Raw genomic sequence first — 19526 nt, 5'->3', positions numbered from 1 at the left:
GACATATCTTAACTCATTTAAAACACTTCCGCTCTAGATCCATGATTCTATCCTTACTCCAAGGGAGAAGAAAAGAGGATTTTTTTTCCTTGGTGGCCCAGAAGACCTCCTAGGACGTCCTTCCGTGGCTTCTCTGAGGGAACTGAGGCAGAGGGGCCAAGTGCCTTCCTTGTGCGGTGGCCCAGCTGTCGAGTCAGTCTCAGGCCGCACGGAGTGAGTGGTCACTTCTGTCCCCGGTCAGGCCAGTGGTGCTTTCTTTTAAAAACGGAGCCGGGCTCCATCGTTTTCAGTCTGGGGATTGGCGGGCGCCCTGCGGCAGCGGGATGAAGCGCGGCAGAGGGTTTACCTCCCCGCACCGCACCGGGAGGCTAGGAGCTCCAGGAGGCGGGTCCGGGCGCACGTGCTTCCCTCCCGCCCCGCTCGTCTCCAGGAAGCCTTGGGGCGGGGCCGGAGCGCGGGGGAGGGGAGGGGGAGGGGCTTCTCGCGCCTTCCTGCTCCTCGCTACCTCTGGCCACGACCGGAAATGAGGTCACAGAGGGAACCCCCCGCGGAGAGACAGGGCCCAAATTGCGCCGGCCGTGGAAGGGGCTGCGGCAGCCGGTGAGTGGGAGGGGGGGGCGGAAGCCCGGGGCCCCGGATCCCGCCGGTCCCAGGGAATCTCCTTCTTGGATCCGGAACGTGGACCTCTGGGGGACCATGGCGAAAGTCCTACGGGGCGGCCCCTAGGTGTGCGATGGCGGTGGGCGGGCCCCGCGGAGGGATGGCGGGCACCCGGGCTTGGCCGCTGGTGTGTCGGGCCTCGGCGGTCTGGGGCCCGGGGCCTCCCCCCCGTTCCCTAGGCAACGCCTTCCCCTTCCCCTCCTTCTCATCCCTCCTGGCCCTCTCCCCCGCTTTCACTGTGGGGCACGGGCACCCCCCGGAAGGGGGTGGAGATTCAGTCCCCACAGCCGGCCCGCCTTCTAGCCTCGGAGGAGGGCGGCTGGTGAAACCATTGCCCGCCCGTGACTAAGGATCCATGCGGGTAGCCGGGGCTGAATGGCAAGCCCCTTCCTTGCAACGGAAGCCCCCTGGAAGGAGCGGGCGCCCCCAGTCTGCCCCCCGTGCTTCCCTCGGCCTCGGATGCGTCTCAGCGCGCTTGGGATCGAGTAGGAAGGGTCTTAGACATCGCCCGTTTGAGACAATGTTTGAGGGAGGGAAGGGTCGTCTCCATTAAGAGAGTGCGTGTAACTTTCCTAGTGTGTGCACTGAAGTTTGCACGATCCATGAGCGTGAGGCTCTAGAGCAGTGGACTCTTTCTGGGACCCCCCCGCCCCTCCTGTGTCTTGTTTGGACTCCAGGACGCCGGTGCTTTTCAGCTACTTTAATTTTTCAGGTGAAATGTCATTTTTGTTGGTTCTTCCAGCATTTTGATCGTTTGAATTATATGTCAGAAAAACGTCATCTTCTTGGTGATTACATCTTCGCATCTTCTACCAGTTGCTAGAGTAGATGACGTTCTGCGCGTCATTTGCTATCTTGGCTACATGATGAAAATGGGATGATGTAAAACCCTGGCTAACTTGGGTGGCCAGGTGGCGCAGTAAGAGTACCAGCCCCGGAGTCATCGGCATGACCTGGCTCTGAGAGCACCACACCCAGAAATAACTGGCCGTGGTAACCTGGAGCAAGTTAATGAATCGCTTAAAAAAAACCCCAAAACAACCCTTGGTAACCATAAACTGGCATCAGAGCGCTGTTTCATGAGTTGCCATTAGGGAAATGGATAATTGAAAAGCTGGGTTAGTTAGGTGGTGAGAGTCTTAAGGACTAAGTAACAGGTAGATATTAGGAGTTTTCTTGTGAGGGGGTAGCAAGAAAGGCCCTCCAGTACCTAGGCTGACCTTTGGAGATCTTCATAGGAGAATGTAAACAAGAATTGCACAGGTTGGGCAGGCATGGATGATTTGGACAGAATGCCCAAATTGATGTGACCCACAGATAGAAAATACTGACTAGTAGCTACCACCTCTAAACATGGTACTAGGCATTCAGTTTTTTTTCAACTTGTGCTTAAAATGTACTTAATAAAGAATAAGAAAATATTAAATGATAGATACCCCGCTTTCCTGGTTCAAGGCCTACCTTACCAGGGATATAGGTTGGAAAGGGTTGGGGACTTAGTCCACACACACCACCTTCTACACTTTGGAGAAGTGGTTTTGTGGTTATTTGGTAGAAAAGCTGTCAGAAGCGGTTAGAATTTTTGAAAACACTTCCTACCCACTGCTGTCCTCATGAAAAATTTAAATAGGAAGTCTTATAGTACAATTCCCGGTTTAAGTAGTAAAATCAGAGTAGTAAAATTTCAAAATTCAGTCTCATTGTTTTGAGTCAGTGTGAATAAAAAGTCCAGAAAACCAATTAGCCAGAAATCTTAAATCAAAAGTTCAGTACCATACAATTAATGTCATTTCAGTTTTAGATTTAGCCTGGTTGTGTTTGTTGGCATGTAGGGGTGCTTTTTTTTTTCTTTTTTTGGTAGCAGTAAGACTTGTCATTGGCAAAGATACCTGTGTCTTTAAGGAGAAAATGAAATGTTGGCATTATACAATTCCTTTTAAGTATTCTTAAAGAGCTGGTGGTATTAAATACTTTTTTGTACTGAACTGTGTTCTTAGGTGCTGATATTAAGCAGTTTTCTCTTGTGAGTTGCTAGATAATACCTTTATATCAATTGTCATCCTCACAAAAGATCCCCTTTTACAAAAGGTCCAGCAGGTCTAGTGCTTTTTGCATTTCATCATGCCTTCTCCTCTTTTACATGAAACTTTATGACTCTTCTATACCAAAACATGTACTTTTCTGGCATAGAGCATGTGCCAGCCACATATTTTTAGAAGGTTTTTTTGGGGAGAGCAAAGATTGTGGGAAAGGAGTTAGAGTACATTCTAATGAAAGGTTACTTTTTCCCCTATGGAAATAGGGGAATATGTATATATATATATATATTATATAATATATATATATATATTTACAGTGCCAGAAGTTATTAGTGGTATATGACTACATACCATGGTAATATGGTATGTACAATACTATTTGCTTCACTTCATTCTTAATTTCGTTTTTGAATTCTTGTTTTTGGCAGACGTGGCTTCATGGATGAGCTGGTGCATGATTTGGCCTCGGCCTTGGAGCAGACATCGGAGCAAAATAAGCTAGATGAGCTGTGGGAGGAGATGGCTCTGAGCCCTCGACAGCAGAGACGACAACTTCGGAAACGGAGGGGTCGGAAGCGGCGTTCTGACTTCACCCACTTGGCTGAGCATACCTGCTGCTATAGTGAGGCCTCCGAATCTAGCTTGGACGAGGCTCTGAAAGACTGTCGGGAAGTGGCTGCAGTCACCAACTTCAGTGACTCTGATGATACGATGGTGGCCAAGCGACATCCAGCTCTCAATGCCACCTTAAAGAGTAAGCAGCACTCCTGGCATGAGTCAGACTCCTTTACTGAGAATGCACCTTGTAGACCACTGAGGCGGAGGAGGAAGGTGAAGCGAGTGACCTCAGAAGTGGCTGCTAGCCTCCAACAAAAACTCAAGGTGTCAGATTGGAGCTATGAGAGAGGCTGCAGGTTCAAATCTGCCAAGAAGCAGCGGCTGTCACGTTGGAAGGAAAATGCTCCCTGGACTTCATCAGGCCATGGGTTGTGTGAGTCCACAGAAAATAGGACTTTCCTTAGCAAAACAGTCAGGAAGGAGAGGATGGAGTGTGAAGCTGATGAACAAAAACAGGGCTCTGATGAGAACATGTCAGAATGGTGAGGCCATCCCTTATACTAACCAAAGGTTTTCTCAACTAACCTTTTCCAAAGTGCAGACCCTTCTTGTGCAAGCCTTTCATAACAAATTTGCCTTTGTAGTTTGGATTTTGTAGTCCTGTGTTAACCAATAACTTAGAAATCTTTAGTCTTCTTAAATGACTTTAGTAATAAGAGTTGAAAGTCATAAACTATCTTCTGTCTATGAGCATGTTTTTGTAGTTATTAGAAGCTTTGTGCCTGTAATGTGAAACTTTGAATTTGGCTTTAAAGACTACTATTCTTTATGTCAGAATTTTTACATAGTATGAATTATTTAGGGATATCTGAGTTTTATATTGCTGAAACACTTGGCTTATTCAAATATGTATCATGCCTAACCTAGAAACCATCAGATTCTTTCTACATTCAGGGAGCACCAAAAATAAGAACAACATCGGTTGGTTGCTATTAGCTTTTTTATATTAAGTTTAATAAAAGACTTACCTGTAAGGCATTTTGGCGAACTTGTCAGCCTAGTTTTTCTTAACCATTTTCCTCCAGATGGGAGGAACCCAGTGCATTGGCAGTTGGTAGAACTTAGGGGAGTTTCAGAGAAGGATGTGTCAGAAACAGGAAAAGCTGCCTTGTTCTTGAATGTCTGTTGTTTGTATTGATTGTTTTTTAATCCCAACATCTTGATTTCACTCTAAACCTTAAAGTCTTCAGAAATATGCCAGGGGGAGTTCACAGTTTGACTTCCCTTCCCTGAATGCATTATTTAAATACTTTCCTTTCTTCATGTGTTTTTGAATTCTGTAGTTTAGGAAACAGGTTTCTTTGTGAAGTTTTTGTTCTCTTTCACATGATTGAAACTCTTCACTTATCCAAGTTTTTCTTTTTTCTTGGTTATTTTTCATAGCTCTCATTTTGAGCATATTTATAACATTTTAATTTTTACTAATTACACTGTAGCTAATGATTTTTTCTAAAAACCTCTTTCCATGGCATCCTTTTTTTTCTTTTTACATTAGAAGTACTTAAGACTATTTTACATATAGATGTAACTATTTTCTTTCAGCTCCACTCTTTCTTCTTTATTTTCTTTTTATTACTTATTAGGGTCTAGGCCCCAGATTAGCCGTTTATAACCTTTTTTGTGTCATGGGCCTCCTTTGACAGTTTGGTGAAACCTATGAACTCTTGTTCAAAATAATGTCTTTAAATACACATAGAATTAGGAAGGAAACTAGTTACGTCTTTGCAAAAAAATTTTTTTAAAGTTTGGAAACCTGAGGTTAAGAATCCTTACCCTAGATAGACCCATTTTTAAAAATCTAGCTTCTAGATGTGGAGCCTCTAATTAGTTGACGACATCAGTTTCTCTTCCCTTCTGTCTTGGCTCACGAGCACATTTATTTTCTCTGATAGGATTTAGGCTTACTTCTTGGTTATCTGAAAGTCTGGATTATTTGAAGGGGACAGGTTTGCATGTTTCACATGTGACCTCCGTTAGGGCTTTTGTTTCTTGACCAAATTTTTCTTGAAAACAGGCTTATGGGTAAAATTCTCAAAAATTTGAGGATGTGTCAGGAACACACATTTCTTTTTTCAAATTGGAAATACCCCTCATTTTCCGGTTTTGACTATCCCTGGAGTACAGACAGAACAAGGGATATGAAGAGCTTCCTGTTTGGGACACTTTGCAGAATTTTACTTAACGCCCCTTACCCGCTGCTCCCAATACTTGTAGTTGTTAGAAAGGAACCCTGGGATGGAATTATGTTAGAAGCAGAGAAAACAATTCCTTGTTAAGAATTTTATAGTTACTCAAGAATTCCAAAGTGTACCACTTCTTAACTAATCAGAACTCTAATATAAATGAAAACAGAGAAGCCTTATTTGTTTTTGGAGTTTCCCTTGCTCCTCCAGGGCTGTATTGTATTAGCATTGAGTTAAGGCTTCTCTCAAGATGTTGGTAGTTAAAATTTGTAACTTTTTTGTTAAATGACAAATGTGCCCACTACTTTTTATAGGATCCTCTTTGCTTCCCTTATAAATTAGATTATGTATCTTATTGTTCCATTGACATGTAATTTGAGATGTAGAAGTTTGAAGCTATTAACCGAGTGTTATCTGGTAGATTTCCAGAACTGCCTATCTTGCCCAATTTTCATCATTAGATTCAAATGTCAGTAACTTTACTTTCTACCTTGCTGAACTCAGAATTAGCAAAAGTAGTTCAATTCATGAAAACTTCATGATAAAGTTGTTTGCTATTTTTAGTAATTTTAAGTGCCTTTAAAAATATATTAATTTATTTTTTAGTTTTCAACATTCATTTCCACAAGATGTTGAGTTACAAATTTTCCCCCCATCTTTCCTCTACCCCCATCTCAATATAGCAAGCCTACTGAATACCCCTTTCCCCAGTCTGTTCTTTCTTATATCCTCTGCAATCACCCCCTCCCCCCAACTTTCTATTAGGGCAAGATGGATTTCTGTACCCCAGTGCCTGTATATCTTATTTCCCAGTTGCATGTAAAAAAAAAAAACCCAATTTTTTTTAACATTTGTTTTTAAAATTTTGATTTCTAGATTCTTTTCCTTCTTCCCTCCTCACCCACCCTCACTGGGAAGACAAGCAACTCTATAGGTTGTACATGTGTAGTTATGCAAAACATTTCCATAGTAGTTATATTGTGAAAGACTAACTGTATTTCTCTCTATCCTATCCTGCTCCCCACTTATTCTATTTTTCCTTTGACCCTGTCCCTTTTCAAAAGTGTTTGCTGTTAACTACCCTCTCCCCCAGTCTGCCCTCCCTTCTGTCATCTGCCATCGTACCCCCTTCCTCCCTACTCTCCTGTAGGGTAAGATACCCAATTGAGTGTGTATGTTATTCCCTCCTTAAGCCAAATCCAGTGTGAGTAAGGTTGACTTGTTCCCTTTCACCTTCCTGCCCTTCCCCTCCATTGTAACGGTTTACTCTCGCCTCTTTTATATCTCTCCCTTTCTCCTTCTCCCAATATATTCCTCTCTCACCTCTTTTATTTTTTAGATATCCCTTCCTATTCAACTGATCCTGTGCCCTATGTCTATGTATACATGTTTACACACATATACACATTTACATAATATATTTATATACACATACACCCTCCTATACATACATATGTATATATATGTACATATATATATATATATATATATATATATATATATATATTCCCTTCAACTGTCCTCATGCTGAGAAGAAGTCTCATGAATTACAATGATCGTTTTTCCATGTAGGAATGTAAATAGTTCAACTTTAGTTTGAAGTTCCTTATGATTTCTTTTACCTTCTCATGTTTCTCTTGTATTTGAAAGTCAGATTTTCTGTTCAGCTCTGGTTTTTTCATCAAGAATGCTTGAAAGTCCTCTATTTCATTGAATGACCATATTTTCCCCAGAAGCATTATACTCAGTTTTGCTGGGTAGGTGATTCTTGGTTTTAATCCTAGCTCATTTGACCTCTGGAATATTATATTCCAAGCCCATTGATCTCTTAATGTAGAAGCTGCTAGATCTTGTGTTTTCCTTATTGTGTTTCCACAATACTCAAATTGTTTCTTCCTGACTGCTTGTTATATTTTCTCCCTAACTGCTTGTAATATTTTCTCCTTGACTTGGGAACTCTGGAATTTGGCTATAACATTCCTAGGAGTTTTCTTTTTGGGATCTTTTTCAGGAGGCATTGGGTGAATTCTTTTAATTTCTATTTTGCCCTCTGGTTCTAGAATATCAGGGTGATTTTCCTTGAGAATTTCTTGAAGGATAACTTCTAGCCCCTTTTTATGACCGTGGCTTTCAGGTAGTCCAAGAATTTTAAAATTATCTCTCTTGGACCTGTTTTCCAGTCAGTGGTTTTTCCAGTGAGATAGTTCACATTGCCTTCTATTTTTTTTCATTTGTTTGGATCTGCTTTATAGTATCTTGATTTCTCATAAAGTCATTAGCTTCCATTTTCTCTGATCTAATTTTGAAGGCATTATTCTCTTCAGTGAGGTTTTGAAGTACTTTTTCTATTTGGGCAGTTTGACTTTTTAAGGCATTCTTTTCTTCATTGGCTTTTTGGGCCTCTTTTGCCGTTTGAGTTAGTCTACTTTTTAAGGTGTTATTTTCTTCAGTATTTTTTGGGTCTCCTTTATTAGGCTTTTGACTCTCTTTTCATGATTTTCTTGCATCATTCTCATTTTTCTTTCCAATTTTTCCTCCACTTCTCTTGATTTTCAAAATCCTTCTTGAGCAGCTCCATGCCTGTAGCCAATTCATATTTTTCTTGGGGGCTTTTGATGCAGGAGTTTTGACTTTGTTTTCTTGTTTTGGTTCCACGTTTTGATGCTTTTTGTTCCCAAAAAAGGATTCTGTGGTCTGATTGTGCTTCCTCTGCTTGCTTGTATTACCAGCCAGTTACTTGACTTTTGAGCTCTTTGCCACGATAGAGCACTGCTTCGAGAGGGGAGAGCGCTGTGTCCCGAATCGTGGGGGTTTTCACAGCTGCCAGAGCTATGAGGACGGCTCCCCCCACAACCTTTGGCACACTGCACCCAAGACCGAGATCCAAGCCCGGCAAAGCAAGAGCAGTTACCCTCTGAATGGTTGCTTGGTCCTCCTACAGTTTGCGGTCCAGGAGCTCTGGAGGCAGCCCCAGGGGGCAGCAAAGTAGCAGCTGCAGCCTCCCAGCTTTTGCTGCCTCTCGCCCCCAAGGACAGGGGCTGGACTGCGCCCCTCCTCCACCCAGTGCCAACAGAGTTCTCCATTGACCTTTCACTTTCTCTTTGGTGTTGATGGGTTGAGAAGTCTGGGAAACCCCCACAGCTGCTGGTGATTCACTCTCCTGCAGGCTGCTGTGGCTGGTCTGTGCCACTAGTGGAGGCCACCCTGGGTCCCGCAGGGGTGGCGCATGCGGAACTGTGCTTGGCTCCCAGTCTGGTACAATAAACCCTTCCTGTTGGCCTGCCAGGCTGCCTTCAGTGGGAGATTTGTTTCTGTCACTTTGTGGGTTTTGTAGCTCTAAAGTTTGTTTAGAGTAATTTTTTTACCTGTATTGGAGGTGATTGGAGCAGATGAAACAAGTTCTTGCTTTTACTCTGCCATCTTGGCTCTGCCCTCTAGCTTAAGTGCTTTTTAAAGAAAGGTTAGGTGTTGCTTTTTTTTTTTTTAATCTTGGCATAACTCAGTTTTTTGTCCAACTTCTCTGAATTCATTTTTGGGATTGATTAAATATGGAGTTATTTCAGTTTTCTTCTATTTTCCCCTTTCCATTCACCATCCTGTGACAACCAATTGTTTTTTTTTTTTTAAGCAATTGGGGTTAAGTAACTTGCTCAAGGTTACACGGCCAGTGATTTCTGGGTGTGGTGCTGAGTATCTGAGCCAGGGATTCGATCCAGGTCATCCCATATATACACACATCTATGTACATGAATCTTATGACTAAGGTTTTTGGTGGGCAGAGACAGAAGATGTATTTTATCAGATTTCTTTCTGCAGCTCATATTTCAAAGTCTGTTCAGCAACATCTTATGAGTTGATTCCCACAGCCTAATCATTGGATCCTGGGCTAACAGACCAACTTGGTTGTTCCCACTGAATGTGTAGTTCAGCTCTTTTCTCTTGGGTTAATTGAATTGGTTTGGTGATAGCCTGAAGTGGCAGCCAAGAGCTTTCCTGAAGTGATGTATTAAAGGCCAATTTCACAGGAAAGAAAATATTCCCTTCTCCTAGAAGGCAAGTGACAGAGACAGAGTGCTAAGCCTGCCCCTCCTTTTGTAGCCCAGGCTGACCTTCTGCAGCCCTGCAGTGCCTCTTGTTTTCTTATTTTTATAGAAAATCAATATCCCTTCTGACACAAACAATAGTTCAGAAGCAGGAATAAATGGATGAAAGCTGAGCTCTCTGTCCATCACCTCTCACTTAAACTCTCCCAAACCCTTTAATTATGAGCATGCTTTGCTCTAGGTGTTTGTGACACTGAAATTGCTAAATGAGGACCATTTTAACCAAAGATTGGGTGATCAATAACACTCTATAGCAGTAGCTTGTTGAATCAATAGCATTCATTATTTCATGGTTAAGGTAAGTAGCCTCCTTTGCAAGTGGAGGTCATTAATCAGTGCTTACTGGAGCTGGGAAAAAGGACATGTCTAGCAGGTTGAAGATACTGTTTTTTAATCCCATAAATGGGATTGCTGATCTATGATATTTTTCTATATATTTTGATACTTCTGTAAACATAGTAGCACCTCAGAATTTTGGGCATCTTCAATAGAGATACCTGATTATTTAAAATATTTATGAAGTTGTATAGTTGTTTGCAGTGGTAATTTTTCATCTGTTAGATTAAAAAAGGCCCCACTTAAAAGTATCAAAGTATGTTCACAGAACCATCCTGTTTTTATTTTTTTAAATGTGTCATGTGTATGTTTTTCTAAGAACACTCATTTTATTTTAATAACTTATCAGCATATCTTGTATGTGTAAATAACCAGAATACTAACTTCTTCTACTACTATTATTACTACCACCATCACTTCTTGAGAATAGTGACACATTGTGAATCTGTAGTAGGTGATGGAAAGGCCTTAAACCAGTCCTTTCATTTTCAGTCTTACAGGTATTAGTGACAGGTGATGTGGTAGAACTGGCAAACTGTCTAGGTAAAAGAGCAGGCTCTTCTGGAGAGTTTTACAGTTTTTCCCAGTTTTGAGTATTTAGAGGAATTTAGAAATTTTAACTAGAAAGTAAGAATCAGGGACCTAAAATTAGACATTTTCTGTAAGAAATGGTGAAATTGGTTCTATCTGCTATTTATTTATTTTTTTAAAGCAATCGGCGTTAAGTAACTTGCTCAAGGTTACAACGGCCAGGTGTTTCTGGGTGGGTGCTAAGTGTCGAAGCCCAGATTTGATCCCCAGGTCATCCCGACTCTGGGGCCAGTGCTCTTGCTCAATGTGCAAACTGGCCGCCCCTCTATCTGCTATTTCTGAAACTTTTCTTTTTAAAGTTTGATTTCTTTTTAAAGTCTTCCTTCTCTACTGTGAAGAAATAGTGAATGGATTAAAATCAAGTCTTTGTATTGGGTTCAGAGGAAAGTCATTAGGCACCCTGGGGTGAATGTATTTCAGGTGTACTTTAGGAAATAATATGGAGGTTATTTAGTACAAGAGGATGGCATTAAAGGAATAGTTTTTTAATTTCTTTCCCCTCCCCCCAGTGCTTAAACAAAATTCCACATATCCAAGGCTAAAATGAACTTTGTTCATTCAAAGTAGACCTTGTTTTCATGAAGTCTGTGCTCTCTATTTACTTTTCTCTGGCAATGGACAGGGTACCAGCTCAGGAGACTTAACAAGGTAGTTTTGCTGTTGCCCAAGAGCTTCCTTTCTTCTGACAGTTAAACTTCAGGTGATGTTGATTATATCGAATGGTTGATTGTTTATTATCAGTACTGGTTTTGAAGTTTCCTACTTAGGTTCTTTGTTGCTTAGTTTTCCTTTTGAGCTCATTCAAGAACCAAGTATGAGATGCTCCAGTATAGTTGCTTTTGTTATCGCGTTTGGTCTTGGCAAGTTATTGTGGGATTAACCTCTGGGGATATAATAGGTTCTGTAGTTGGTAATCAGACATCCTCCAGGGTAAGATATACACACACATTTTCAAAATTAAATGGTCAGGCTTTTATTCAGTTGAAAATTCTCTTTATATTTTGCATTTTTTCTTTCTATTATTGACTTCCTTGGGGTATATAGATAGGATAGTATGGAAAAGATAATGGATAGTTTAGTTAGTTTTCTTTTTTTTTTTTTTTCTTTTTGGAGGGCAATTGGGGTTGAGTGACTTGCCCAAAGTCACATGGCTAGTAAGTGTGTCAAGTGTCTGAGGCTGGATTTGAACTCAGGTCCTCCTGATTCCAGGGCCTGTGCTTTATTCACTGTGCCACCTAGCCACCCCATAGTTTAGTTACTTTTCTTGCATAATTCCAGTGATATCTGGAATGGTTGCACTACTATACAGCTTCACCAAGTAATTGCATCATTGTTGCCTGTCTTACCATGATCTCTTTATCATTGACTTGATTCCTCATTTTTCATCTTTGCCATTTGCATGGAGGAAGGTGAAATCTCAAGAGTTGTTTTAATTTGGATTTCTCTATTAGTGATTTTGAAACATGATTTAATGCCGTTTATAGTTTTCCAATCTTCTATTGAGACCTTTGTTCATATTCATATCCTTTGACCACTTATCTGCAAGTTATATAATAAACTGGAAGTTTTTTGAAGAAGAAAATATGATTTTTTCAACTATGAATTTTTCAAACATGAATTTCCAAATCCTGCTGCTAACTAAAGACATCTTTGCATATAAGAAGTGTCTTTCAGATGTAAAAAGAAAAAAAATTACACGTAAAAATGTTTTTCATGATTATGAGGTACTTCACTGAAGAAAATCGCTCTGTACAGTTGTGATCCAGAAGCCCCTCTGCTGTTGCACAAAGGGAAAGGGGGTGCCATTTATGGAGAGGCAAGATGACACTAGATGATTAGAGAAAAAATAGACCAAGTCATCACAAAACCATTTTATTCTTGGGAATGATATTATTAATAATGGAAAATAGATGTAGGCAGGAAGTTTTAAAATTACTTTGAACTTTGTATTACTCGTCCAGCCCGTGTTCTTTGTAATGGAGAAATGATAGAGACTTTTCCAGTAAGGTCAGGGACAAAGCAAGGATATCTGTCATCACAAATATTCGATATAATTATTGACATGTGAGTAATAAGACAAGGAAAAAAAAGAAATTGCGTCAATAAGGTAAGCAAAAGGGAAGTAAGATTAGTGCTGTTTACTGATCAGGTTATGATCTACTTTGAGAATTGTAGATAATCAGTTAAAATTAGTTGAAGCAAAAGCATCAGTTAAGGTAGCAGGATAGAAAATGAACCCACAAAAATCATTAGCCTGCCTGTTGACTTTTGTAGGTTCATTTTAAGACAGGCAGTTCTAAAAGAAGAAAAGCAAAAGCATACTATTAGTAAACATTTAGGAAAAGATGTACCAACAGGTGGTCATTCCCAAAGGGAAAACGGTGACTGTTGAAGGGTTTTGGGAGAACAGGCACAGTAATGCATTGTTGGTGGAGTTGTGAATTTCTCCAACCATTTTGGAAAGAAACTTTACTACCGAAGACTCTAACTTGCGTGTCCTTTGATTAATACTGATTAATATGACTGATTAATCCTTATTAGGCATATACCTCAAAAAGATAAAGAAAGAGGGAGAAGAAACCATATGTATAACAATATTCCTATAAGTCTTTTTTGTTATATAGAAAAGAACTGGAAAGTAAGGGGGAGGGGTGTCAATTGGGGACAGCTTAATAAATTATAGTATATGAATGTGCTGGAATTTTATCGCACCGTAAGAAATAACGAAAAGGATAGGTTAAGAGAAACCTTCAAAGACTTATGTGAATTGATGCAAAATAAAGCAAATCAGAACAAATGATAGAATAAATAGAATATTATGAAGAAAAACAGTTTTGAAAGAAAACATTCTGATCCATGGAATGACTCACTATGGCTCTAGAAGATGATAAAGCTAGTATGATGGACAAGAGGTTTAGAATGAGCTGTATATTTTAAGATATGGCCTGGATTTGTTTGACTTGACCATGTTTATGCTTATTGTCATTTATAATAGAGAGTTTTTTTGTTTTTTGGCATGGGGAAATTGTAGTGAAGAGAGTACTAGTGACACTGCTACAGAAAAGTTTTGATGAAGCATTAAAAATGCACGACTGAGGGGCGGCTGGGTGGTGCAGTGAATAGAGCACTGGCCCTGGAATCAGGAGGACCTGAGTTCAGATGCGGCCTCAGACACTTAACACAAAAACTAGCTGTGTGACCTTGCTTGGGCAAGTCGCTTAACCCCAATTGCCTTCCAAAAAGCCAAAAAAACGCATGGCCGAGAACAGAAAGAAGCTCAAGGGGGGAGACCAAAGAGCAGAATAATTTAGAACTGTGTTGAATTTATATTGTAATAAAAAACTGTACAAAATTAAGAATTGTGGTTTTATATAAAAAATGAAAGAAGGAAACAGTGTTTACATTTATAAGTAGAGAATACAAGATGAAATAATTTATTAAGAATTTGTCTATTCATCCTGCTGCAAATATCCAAGATTCAAAGTCAGACAAATTTCTGTTAGCATTACTCTTGTATTTGAATGGATTACAAAACAGAGTAGATCTAGGGCCAGAGGATCATAGAGTCCAGAATCCTCCTTTTATAAATGAGATAAAAGGTTCAGGGGGGTTGACTGGGATGCCTGATGTCCTACAAGAGGGAAGCACCCAAGGCAGGAACTGAACCCAGGCCCCCTTACTCCAGAACCAGTGCTCTTTCTCTGGGCAAAGAAGAAATGTTTAAATGTTGCAGAATACCGTCATAGGATCACAGATTTAGAATTGGAAGTGACCTTAGAGGACATTAAGGCTAATTCTCTCATTTTACAGATGAGGAAACAGACATGGAATTTGTAACTTGCCCAGGGTCACAGTTATGTATCTGAGGCAGGATTTGATTAATGTCCAGCACAGTTGTAAAGTGCTTATCATGGTAGCTGGCATGTAGTAAGCACTATATAAATGTAAACCATTATTATTATTATTGTTACCATTATCCTTATTATTAGCCACTGTGCTACCTAACGTCTCTGAACTTTAGGCATTGCAAAAATAATGCAATTTTACCAAGTATATCTCTTTAGTAATAGTTTGCAAGGTCTTTATTTGACAGTATATAACTCTTCTTGCTTCTTGCCAAACTCAGGTTTTTCCATTTGCAGCATATGAAAGAAATTGGTTTAGGAAAACCTTCATTTCAGAAATCTGTGAAGTTATGATAAAAAAAAACCAAATCATGACAAAAAAATTAAATCATCAGAAGCAACAGAAACTGCAAATGGTGATGTTTCAGAAAATGAGAAGTTTGTTAGTGGTGTAGCAGTATTTTTTTTTCTTTTACTTCACCTAGCTCCTTTCTGAAAATGAGTGCTTTTAATACTTTCTTGACATTGGAAGCACAAAGTTCAGAAAATGTCATAACTTTCTTTGTTGTATTTTGGTGTTGATGGTTTATTCTCTTTCTTGGGTTTTTGTCTGCTCTTGTATAGTAGCAAAAAAGTAAGATGCTGGGTTTTTTCACATTTAACTACATTTATGGCAAAAAAGAATTGTAAAAATTAAAGTTAAATCCAAGTAGCTTGATTTCTCACCTTCTAAATTATTTTTGTTGTAGCAGATGTCTCTTTATGCGGAAGCTACATATATGTGAATAATGCCCCAAACTAATTAAGCAATTCTGCTTCATCAAAGAGTGTTTTCAGTCCAAAGATTTCATTACATTCACATATGTACAAGACATGAAAAATTTCCAGAAGTTATAAAGCCATGAATTCTTTTCTGGTTGGGACATGAAAATTTCCCATCCAGAATTTCTGGACATTTTTCATTTCTTAATTATTAATAGGGTATGTGAATGCAATGAAATTTTGAGATCTTTAAAATTAATTTGAGATGTCTAAAATATTGTATGACTGGAGCTAATGTATAGTTTTTGTTTGTTTTATTCTTTTTCTAGTGAAACCAGCAGTGTATGTAGTAGCAGTGACACAGGTCTCTTCACCAATGATGAAGGTCGTCAAGGTAATCTTAAGCTTAGAGCCCTGAAGCTGTGCTCAGTATTTATGAAAGAAGTCTGGTAATTGTATGAGTGACTCTTTTTGAATGTGGCACTTATATAGTGTGTTTGAATAATAGGGATGGGTCTTTGGGCTGTTATTTTTCCTGAGTCAACAAATATGTCCATATTTTGTAATTGTGTGATGTATACAACTTTTACTCTTGTATAGGAAAAATTTAACTGCCTGTATATATTTTTATTTCTGAAAAAGATTAAAATTTTGTGGAGTGTTGCTTATTGTAGAAAAAAATCTTCATGCTCTTTTACAAACATGTAATTCATAACATGAAGCACTGCAAACAAGTTTAACATATTAATAATATGAGTTTTTGCTTCTGCCTAAAAAGATGTATTTTTTGTTTCATAGGTTTGTCCCATGTGATTCTGGAAATGTTTTTTCTCCTTTCTGGGTTGCAGTTCTTTATTTAATAGAGTTGGATTAGATTTTTTTTTTTTAACTAGTTCTAACATTCTAGAATTCTTTATAGGGGGTTAATGGCACAATTTTAATGACTGTATTTCCAAATCACACTGTATCAGACCCCACTAAAGGCTGAAAGGATTCTGCTATGCCTGAAAAATGTAGGACTGTCCCACCCACACCTCAGAGCTGTCAGGGATCTATGAAAATCTGAGATAGTATTCTTACCTTTCTATTCGTCCAGGACCACTAAATGCTATGCAGATTACTGTGAATGCCACTTTGAATACTGTAAGGAATGATAAATTAGTTATAGGTGGCCTGGTTTGGTTTGGGGGCCTTCTCTCTAGGCAGGCTTGTTGGGTCTCAGTACTTGATTCAGTCCTAGTCAAGTCTGGTAATTCTAACCATGGTCCTCTTTACAGCACAGAAAACTGTTTGCATATATTGCCCAAAAGTACTAATATTCGATCCCTTATTTTGATTTACTTAAGGACAAACAATGGAATGATCTAGTAAAAATTTTTTAAGTTTATGAAGCATTGCTTTTATACAGGGATATCACTGCAATATAAAGGATTAAGTTTAGGAATACCCTTGAGTATTAAGTATTGAGTTGTTAAGGGAGATTATGAATTTTTTTTTGGTGGTTTTCTTTTATTTTCTCTTGTTTTTTCAAATAGAAAGATAGTCATCTTTGAATGGTGATATAGGTATAGTCCTGGGTAGAGTTAGGCATGTAATCTAGGTGACTTGTCAAGATCTCTTGTAGCCCAGTGAAGTTATATGGAATTAAAAAAAAAAAGGCTTATGTAAATGCTTAGGAACTACCTACCACTTCCCATTTCAGACCAGTGTTTGGCATTTCTCATAGGAAAATATTTATCTGCATAGAATATTTTTGGTATAAGGACTAGGGAATTTTTTTTGGGGGGGGGATTAGAAGGTTTAATGAACATGTGTAAGACAAAACATCTTCTCAAATCATTTCTAATTCTACTACTTTCCAGTTTTCTTGGCAGTTATTGCTGGTTATATTGGTATGCCTTTATTGAGGGGACAGTGGGCAGACCTGCTTTCATAGGAATATCACTGGGTACAGATCATTTTTACCAAGATAGTTTTGTTAGTTGCATAGACTTTGTTTTTGGAGACCTCCAAAATGATTTAACATTTGTCACCATCCTGTGTTTAAATTCAGATGACTGGCAGGTTCAAAGTAGCTCTCCTAGGATGCAATTCACAGCATGATTAACGTATATTAACCCTTACATTGTTACTGGAGTAACAGGTGTAGTGCTTTGTTGCTCTGCCCATCCTTTCTTAATTCTGTTGTTTTGAGAAGAGGAATGAGGGAATTTATCATATTTCTGTTTTGGCAGGCAGAAGTTTTCTCAACAACAGAGTACATTTTGTTTCCCCTGTAGCTGGAAGACACCTTAAACTGAGAGCTAGGAGATGGGATTTCAGCCATGGCCTGATCATTAATAATTGATTATGTAGATGACATTGAGCAAAGAATGTCATTTCTCTGGGCCTCACTTTCTTTATCTATAAAATGAGTTGATTGTATTACATAATCATGAAGATCCCTTCTAATGCTAAAATTGTCTTTTTCCTCTTAATTTCTTAGTAATGGCCTATTGAGCCAGTGCTAAATTGCTTATCTCCCTCTCATTAATGAACTTTTGGGGAGAAAGAAGTGAATATATATATATTTTTTTTTTTGGAGGGGGTAAGGTAGGGCAATTGGGGTTGAGTGACTTGCTCAATGTCACACGGCTAGTTTTTGTGTTAAGTGTATGAGGTCTGATTTGAACTCGGGTCCTCCTGACTCCAGGGCCGGTGCATGTGAATATATATATATTCTTTATACAATGTAAAGTTTGAATATATAGAATGCATTCCAGAAACAACAGAATTTGGGTTTTAAGATAGTTTATGGATTAGAGCCTTCAAGTAGCCTTTCCCCTTTAGTAGATACAGTACAGAATAACCAATTTAAAAGTCCTCCAATAATTATAACTCCCACTTCTTATCTCTGAAAGGTTTACAAAGCCTCTTGTTTTACAATGTGAGGTAGGTAGTACCGTCTACCTTGGATAGTACCATCTAATGCAATTTGATATATATGGGCATGTAGATAAATGTGTTTTAATGGTGATATTGAGAAGGGAGACTGTCATTTTAAAAGGGTTACTTAAAATGTGGTATCCTGAAATTTTGTTCATTTTGGTCTTTTACACTTAAGTGTTGATAACTTGGCTTACCTGTTTCAGGGGATGATGAGCAGAGTGATTGGTTCTATGAAGGTGAATGTGTCTCAGGATTCACTGTCCCCAATCTTCTCCCCAAGTGGGCACCTGATCATCGATCTGAAGTAGAGAGAATGGATGCAGGACTGGACAAACTTTCAGATTCCACATTCCTTTTGCCCTCTCGTCCAGCTCAAAGAGGTGAGTCTCCAATGTGTTTGGGGAAACGATTAATGATAATTTAATTATTTGACCACACATCTGATTAGCTGTAGGCTGGATGATTGTCCCATAGCTGAACTCTCCATAAATTCCTCTCTGCCTGTTGATGAATGTTTGAGAAGGCTCTTGAAATAGTCTAGTTCCGAAGTGATGAGGGCCTGCACCAAGGAAACAGAGACAAGCAAGGATAGGTAGAAATCCTCTTGGGATTCCTCCAGACAACTCTATGATTATGAGTTTAGACTGGGATGGAACCAAGGCTAGAGATCTTGAAACTCACCTGGGTTACTGGAGCCTTCAGAGCTGGCTCCCCATCTCTCTAGGCTTCAATTTCCTTATCTGTAAGACTGAAATAAAATGGAGTGTGGGGGAGTATATGGTTAAGTTGAGAAGAGTTCCTTCAGTCCAGTACTGCCAGTAGCATTCCTGTTATGATGCTGTAGGTCAACAGCCTTGTCTCATTGCCTACTTGCTGAGCCATATTGAAGTTAAAGGTTTGTTAGCTACCCACTGGAGGATGCTGAAATGTTGGCTCTTTGGACTTGATGAGAACGGATTTCAATAAGAAATGGTTTCAGAATAATAACTTGTTATTAAGAGTTGATAAAATGTATTTCTTTGAATAACTTTTATTCCCATTTTTAGTTTATGGTATCATAAAATTATAGAATGTTAAAGTTGATAAAGACTTTACAGACTGTCTAGTCCAACCCTTTAATTTTAATCAATTCTTTGTTCTTACTGCAATTTTTATTACCACTGCCCCTCTCCATCTTTTATGTTCATTCAGTACATCACTCCTGCTCTGGTCTTATTTTCTTTTCCTTCACATTCTTAGTCTTATAGTTGAGTACTTCAGCTCTGTACTGCCTTATATCCTTGAAACCTCTGAATCATTTGGAACTGTGGCCATTCACAAATTGCCAAATCCTTACTCTGGGTTGAACTCCCCTCCCCACAAACTCCCCCAAATCCATCTTGTCTCTACTTATGTGCTAATTAATGTCCCAGTATCTTCTGCAAATTTGTTGTTTACTTTCAGCTGGATCCTTGTAGCCCA

At 39.3% G+C, this 19526-nt stretch overlaps 1 protein-coding gene across 2 annotated transcripts in view; it reads left to right on the top strand.

The window, feature by feature from the left end:
• The first annotated feature begins 491 nt into the window (after nucleotides 1–491).
• GPATCH2L (G-patch domain containing 2 like) overlaps nucleotides 492–19526 on the top strand; it is a 69750-nt gene continuing 50715 nt past the window's right edge. For both annotated transcript variants that reach the window (XM_069091908.1, XM_069091909.1), the window contains exons 1-4: nucleotides 492–600; nucleotides 3128–3799; nucleotides 15467–15531; nucleotides 18269–18445. In XM_069091908.1, coding sequence (XP_068948009.1) covers nucleotides 524–600; nucleotides 3128–3799; nucleotides 15467–15531; nucleotides 18269–18445 — 991 coding nt within the window. In that variant the 5' untranslated portion in view covers nucleotides 492–523. The remainder of the gene's footprint in view (nucleotides 601–3127; nucleotides 3800–15466; nucleotides 15532–18268; nucleotides 18446–19526) is intronic.

This window comes from Petaurus breviceps, unplaced genomic scaffold (assembly GCF_028583685.1).
Source record: "Petaurus breviceps papuanus isolate PSGF00001 unplaced genomic scaffold, PetGlider_PUasm1.0 189, whole genome shotgun sequence".
Lineage (NCBI taxonomy): Eukaryota > Metazoa > Chordata > Mammalia > Diprotodontia > Petauridae > Petaurus > Petaurus breviceps.
Note: the sequence above shows the minus strand (reverse complement) of the source record. Positions and strands in the feature narration are given on the sequence as shown.